The sequence below is a fragment of the Plasmopara halstedii genome (assembly GCF_900000015.1).
Source record: "Plasmopara halstedii genome assembly, contig: Scaffold_437, whole genome shotgun sequence".
Classification (NCBI taxonomy): Eukaryota; Oomycota; class Peronosporomycetes; order Peronosporales; family Peronosporaceae; genus Plasmopara; species Plasmopara halstedii.
The window spans coordinates 267963-275073 of NW_020187357.1; the positions used below are offsets into that span (position 1 = coordinate 267963).

General features: G+C 45.1%; 2 protein-coding genes across 2 annotated transcripts; one reads left to right on the plus strand and one right to left on the minus strand.

Moving 5' to 3' along the window:
• Positions 1-385: 385 nt before the first annotated feature.
• On the plus strand, positions 386-978 carry PHALS_09937 (caltractin; the record flags this gene model as incomplete). Its single annotated transcript, XM_024725277.1, has 2 exons — positions 386-731; positions 833-978. 2 exons carry the CDS (start codon positions 386-388, stop codon positions 976-978), a joined length of 492 nt encoding a protein of 163 aa, XP_024576070.1.
• Positions 979-6695: 5717 nt separating this feature from the next.
• On the minus strand, positions 6696-6959 carry PHALS_09938 (uncharacterized protein; the record flags this gene model as incomplete). Its single annotated transcript, XM_024725278.1, has 2 exons — positions 6696-6720; positions 6763-6959. The coding sequence occupies 2 exons, from the start codon at positions 6957-6959 to the stop codon at positions 6696-6698; spliced, it is 222 nt and encodes a 73-aa protein (XP_024576071.1).
• Between the last annotated feature and the right edge of the window lie 152 nt (positions 6960-7111).

Here is a 7111-nt window from a genome sequence, read left to right on the forward strand (position 1 = left end):
CCCGTAATGTCATGTCAGTCAAGCCCCGTGGCTATCACGGAATGTTAAAACTGTGCAGCTTAAATCATTTTGCTGCCACAAATACATTTTGTCCGTACTGCCACTTTTCCAATACATCTTGCACAATATGATAGAAAGAAAGTCGTTAATACTTGAATTATCACATCGCGAGATAACTTGCATACTATCTTTCTGTCTCTCTGACTATCTCCAAAATCGGTTTTGTGTCTGAAAATCTTGATGACATGAGGCAGATGACAACGTAAACGTTAAAGACGTACGACAAAAATTACCGTCCACATTGAGATTTTCTTGACTATAACTGCGAAAAATTTTAAGTCGAGAGAATTGATCCATTTATCTCAACGATATCTGATCACAATAGATGGTAAATTTTCCAAGCTCTTTGTCTGTAGGTACAGATGATGATGCTTTTATTGCAGCCAAGTGCCATGTCCGCTTCAACTTTTGCATGGTCTCGGGCTGGCTGCGTTGCAAGCCTAAGCCAGTTAAGAAAGTACTGGATTACGAGGATCTACAAGAGGTCAAGGAGGCATTCCGTCTCTTTAATACAGATTCTAGGGGTACCATCGACATGCGAGAACTCAAAGCTGCTCTGTGGGCGCTTGGAATTCAAGTAAAGAAAGCGAGAATCAATCAGATGGTTATTGATATTGGTAAGGACGAGTCAGAGACGATTTATTATAATGAATTTATTGAACTGATGACGGGTAAAATTTTACGAACTCAAAGCGTCTACTTAATGAAACTCGACTCGATGACACGGACAAAATTTCGCTCCGAAACTTAAAGCGTGTATGTACCGAACTAGGCGAAACTTTGACGGATGAAGAAATGCATGAGATGACTGATGAAGCAGATCGCGATGAAGACGGACTGAATAACGAGGAAGAGTTTTTTTCGCGCTATGAAAAATGTAGTGAGCATCTACTGGACGACCCCAGCGACGACGATTGAACACATTTAAGTCACATTATTCTGCTGTAAGAAAACATTTCTGAGCAGAACGAAGTTAATCACAATGCTTTTATGTAGATGCGTCAGTAAATAGCTATGATCTCAGAGCCGCTTATTTATAAAACTCGGTGAAAGTAGGCAATTACTTGTTCACTTCGCTACCTGCAAGCTTCGCTACACTATCTGATACTTAGATCAGCATTAGGAAAAAATCATATGTCGATTGTGATGTATTTCTATCGTTTTCTGCACTATAATGTTTTTTTAGTATTTGCAGAGTGCAAGAATCTGGTTCAAAGACGCATGTCACGATCAAAAATTTCGACTAATTGTTCCAGCTTTACTCAGTGTGCATTCCGTGTACAAAGTATTGCAAGAAGACACAGTCAAATGAAGTTCTGAAGACATTGCCAGACTAGCATAGCCGTCTTGTTTGGACGTTTTCCGGCTAGTAGTTGTTCAACTCTTAAAAGTGAATTTGTTAATTTTGATATAATACAGCAGATATGTTGACAGCTGCAGTTGCGACAGCGACGTACTGCCAGATTGTCCGGTGAATTAGCTAGCATGCAATTTTAATTTTCAGCATCATAATCAATTCTAGCTCATACGTCACATAAATCGGATCTGTCGCTTGAAAATTGTAAGCTCTGCGCCTTTGCTCAGCAATCTGTAGCACGTATTGGCTCCGTGATAAAATGGGAAAACTATAAAATGGTATAAATTTATCCGCTTCTTTGTTGTAACAAATAGAGCAGACAATACGTTCCACGTCTTCAATCAGCGCATCGAATTACATGCGTAGTGTTTACAGAGTGTTGCTGAATACAGTGAATAGCTTTCGTTATACGGCGAGAGAAGATAACGAACGAATGTCATCGAAAATTTAAGGATGTACGTCTTATCAAGCTCTCAGTTCATACTGCTAATTGACAAGTATGTCTGTTTACTTAGGAGGATCCTAAGCAAAGGGATACGGTGCGCCTCATTCGAAACTCAAAATCTTCCCCATGAGGTCCGACCACACGTTTAATGTAGCGCTAATATTATAAAAACTCAAGGGAAGATTAGCTATGCACGTGTTACCCACCGCTTTAATAACGCGGCGTCTGAGCTCAAATACTTTTTATATAGCTTTCGGCAACGCAGCAATAAATGTTACGTCTGTAAACGTATCGCATCATCAATGCGCGACGTCACCATCGTGCCGTGCGACTGTTCATAGCCGGGGCAAGGCCATCACCAGTCGGACTCTATAATTTGCGCCTAACATGTAATTGAAAAGAAAGAGGGCAAAGTGATAACAACGTTGCTGTGAGCAAAGCCGCAATACCTAGATAGATCACAAAAATACTAGAGTCTAGTCGATGTACTCTGGACTATGCGCGAGAGTGAAGCTGTGATAGATCAGTGCAGGAAATGGGTATTGTCGAAAAAATTGTTCTTGGGCATAGCGAACAGGCCAGAAGAGCATATTTAAGGGTAAAAAAAAGTAAACTAGTCTCAATGCGACATATTGGTGTCGTAAATACGAACGTCCAGACTCGAATGTCCTATGCGAGAAGGCCGAGGCTCCCTGCAGTGGGGCTGCCGTGGCTCTTTGCTTAGAGGAAGCTAAGCTAAGGTCACCGACCTTACGTTACAAAAACTAGTACGAGTGCAGCGGATCGCAATCCACGCCTCTGAGAGTACTTAGAACCTTAACCAATGTAAACATACTCTCCTGTTCAAAATTGAAACTGTATTTAATTGTTTTAGTTGCGGCAGAGCCACCAGTATCTAAAACCCTAAATTTTCCCAACTAACTTAGTAATACCTAATTAATATAGTAAACCTAATTAATATGTTTTACTACTGGCAATCCTGCCACGTAGTGGCTTCTCATCACGCTGTACCCGTACCCACACCACTATTTATTACACCAACTTAAATTAAACCACATCTACACCATCTTGTGAGACCTGCCTTTTCATTCAAGGGTACGTTTGACCCCGTTACACTCTTCCCCATCAAAATTTTCACAATACAAATATAACTGTCACTTATAGGAGGATCGCGTCTCTGAGATACCGTTACGTTCTTAAAATTTTTTTAACATTCTCCGCACAGCGAGCCCCGTGTCTATGACATTCAAAACACCCGGCCTAGCTGGTCCCGAGGGCGCCCCCGAAAACACATACCAAGCCCTCGACAACCGAGCGCCACGCACAGCGCCCATCCCGGGAGACAAATTTCCTCGTCGAGGATTTGTTAAAAGTCGACTACGAGTCGGACACTCCTTTCTCAGCATAGGATGACGATGAGGATGAGATGCGCCACCGCGCGTCGCTAGCCGATTTCGAGCCTTGCAGGGACCGTGTCCGTCCCCCGACCTCTCGACTTCCGAGGAAAATGGAATTGTTACCAAACGCCTCGACGAGGCACAGAAACAGCAATTGGAGGCTGCCCACAGGGCGGCTCTCATGGGCTCGATTCCTCGTTCGGTCCTTTGTCTGCTGTACGGCTTCCGCTTGGCAAATCCCGCTACTGAAGCAAAAAAGCGATCACTTGATCGTAAGACGTATACTTAGTCGGGCTCCCTGACACTACACAGCTGATCTTGATCAGCAGAAAGCTCTCTAAGCTCGCTATTTGGTACCACAAAATGCCCCAATAAATCGGTACCGGGCTCGACTTCGAGCTCAAAAAGGAGGCGCTTCTGTAACCGCAATGCGGACCATCCCTGTGGTGCTCGCCCCCGGCGAAACCGCTACAGATAATATGTAGCTCCTTGAGCGATGGGTGCAGCTGTACCGGAGACATTTTCGCTGTCTACCTTGCAGCGAAACCACAAGGAAGTCGACATGCACGTAGAACGCCATCTTCGATTTGAATTTGCCAGACTGAAGGCGCAAAACAACTTCCTGCGACACATGGAATCATACATCGCGCTCCGGCGAGCTCTATGGTTCGTTACGTGGGTAAATCTACGACCACATCATCTCAGGATATCTTAAGCTTAGCTTATGGCCCTCCGGCCTCCCAGGCTTTTCACGAGAAGCGCGGGGCGCGCAACGAAGCGAAGCGTCATGGTCCTTCTGATCATGAGGGTCTACGACGTCTGGGGAGTCTTGCCGAAGTGGAACCTCAAACTCCCACGAGTTCTCGGGGTTTGGGTATCCCCGCCACTTCATTAGATACTGAATTAGATCCTGTCGACGACGTCAACACACAAGGCGTTCCACGTGGCAGTGGACACCACCATTCTCATCGAGAACAGTCGACGACAGGCGATGACGACTTGGTCGATCGCCGTCCGGTGACTTGCGATTCTCTTCGAGCGTTGAAGAACATAGTCTGTCGTCACGGCACTCTGCCGAGCGTTTTTGTGAGATCACCTACCGCTGTGCGCAAGATCTCGAGAGCCTGGAGCACTTTGCGCACCGACTGCCTTACATTGAGGATTATCGCGCTCTGTCGGAGCGTCTCCTAGCCGTCGAGCAGACTTATACGTCACTTCTGGTGATGGTCGAGCGCTTTGCGTCGTTGGAACAAAAAAAAATTGCGCTTCGTGCTCAGCACCAGTTGCTGATTCAGCTTCTGAGTGGCCAAGCGTCTTTTGGCGCCACCCCGGCGCCGACGTGCATCACTAAAGCCTAGATCTCGATGATTTGGACCTCATCCAACCATGCCACTTGTGACATGCATCGACTGTATTGAAACGTGGGCAGTGCTCAGTGTACTACGTGCCGCTCCACGTGCATCACTACGGCCACGCACTTTATGGCTCGGACGTTGTCCGACCATGCTACTCCTGACATGCAGAAACTGCTTATATACTTGGGCAGTGCTCTGTAGGTTACGTGCCACTGCATATTCAGCCAGCGAGTCATGCTCGAGACTCATGTCCGATATACCTTCGGTGTTCGACAATTTGGATACTCCGATCTCTAACACGTTGACCGTCCAGTCCATTGCCCGCGCCAATAGCGCTTCTGCTTCCAATCAGAGGTGGGCTGATAACCCACCAATGCTCTACCAGGAAACATGCGTGTAGCGCTCAAGGTCCTCATATTCCAATCGAATCATGGCTCATGGTGCTCCAACCATGCCATGCCAAGAATATAGCCATACTCTGCATCCAATCTAAGTCTAAGCAGCGTTCCACGCTATCCAAGTCAAGCAACTTGACACCGAGGTTTGCAGTTTTCTGCCACCATCGCAGCAATGAGAATTCCAAAAGCTGCACCGAATTCGCCAATCATCGCCTATCTTGATGGGTGGCTTAGAACCATATCGCAGATGAAACTCCTGGTAAGGCGGTGCAATCATATGCAACATTGTCACTTCATGACTTTTTATTGTGAGAATACCACTTCCGCCGAAGTACTCCACCTTAATACCTATTGTCGCGCGCGACCTCCTAGCCCGAACGCCGCGAATACGAGTGGCTGATGCGCTGTTTGAAGCATAGTCGTTTTTGTTGCTATCGCAACCTCATATATATAAAATCGTAAAGGTTTTCATCCCTACCCCGCTTGAGGATAAGCAAAAGTGTATTTACGGTGATGGCTATTACTACTCCCAACGACGCCTTGATAAGGCGTTGTGGCGGGCATGATTGAAGAATTTGAACAGGTAAAATCTTCGAGGCAAGCGAAAACAGTTTCCAACCCTTAGATCGCTAACTGCACCCTCTCCTCGATATAAATCAATGATAGATACAGAATATGTTGAGTGCGCTTATTGCATGAGGACAGATAGTTGTACACCCCTGTGATGCAGTGGGATGCCGTAGCTTTTGCTTAGAGGAAGCTAAGCTAAGGCACCGACCTAATGCTATTTACAAGGACAGTGCGAGTGCAGCGGATCGCAATCTGCTTCCTCCAAGAGTACTCAAAACCTTAGCCAAGATAAAGTGACTTTTCCGTTCAAAGTTGAAACTTTATTTAGATGTTTTAGTTTCGGCAGAGCCGTCAATATCTAAAATCCTTGGTTCTCCCATTTAATATAGTAATACTCAACCAATATAGTAATGCCCAATTAATATACTAATATGCATTACTACTCGCAATCTTGCCATTGGATTGTGTACTGTGTGTTTACACCACTTGTGTAATCCACACACATACGGGAACACCATCTAGTGTGGCCTGCCTTTTCATACAGAGTAACGTGTAACTGCGTTACACTCTGGGTACATGTAACCGGTTTACATTTCTGGTACATGTAACCCCGTTTCAGTACATACAGTCTTATTTGGACTCGTTTATTGAATTGATGAAAACTGCTACCAACTTCAAAAGGGTTGCAGTGCACCTCTTAACAAGTGGCATTGACCTAAATATCTCTGAGCAAGGATGGATCTGTTTGCTTCACCCAGGAGCAAAATCGAGAGCCTGCAAAGTAAATTCTCGCTCTTTGTCAGCTGCATTCAAATAAGCATAGCCACGACACCAATATATAGTTTCGTACTTCGAAATAGCCGATGCCGACGATCTTGTCAACATTTATTCGAAATCTTACTTCACAAGACTCAACTTTGCCATCCTGACATTGCTATTGCAAATTGTGTAAAATTATGTGGGAATGCCACCAAATGACGACGGTATTTGCTCTGGTGGAGCACGACTTTAAGGATGCGACGTCATTTTTTTTAGGTCTTACGACTATCCACGTTGCAATAAGCTGGTTAGATGCATCGAATCCAATCGGATATCTTTCCTGCGTTTTCTCACTCATGTACGTTCTGTTGCGGTTAAACTGATATGTGAAGTTGAAATGATTCAGCGTCTTTCAGCAAACTCGTCGTATCCAATATTCGTTCGTGCACCAGACAGATTGCTCTGAGCACTGCAGCCTTTCCACAGCACTAACATGGATCGGGCTTGCAATTTTTCACCAATAAATGGAAACATTTTTAAAGATGACACTGCGCCAAGATCACGTCCCAGTATCGACATTGGCTCTCCGATTACTTGCAGCAAAATTCTTTGTTCCATTATCGTGCGTCGCAATGCATAGATAAGACCTGGACAAAGCGCGACGCCCGTGTCAGGGCATGCGGTAAGTCAGATCCTTTTAGACAATTTATTTGCAAAGTGTTGCAGCAATCAACGCAAATGTCACCGAGTGTTTGGGAGCCTTATTGGGC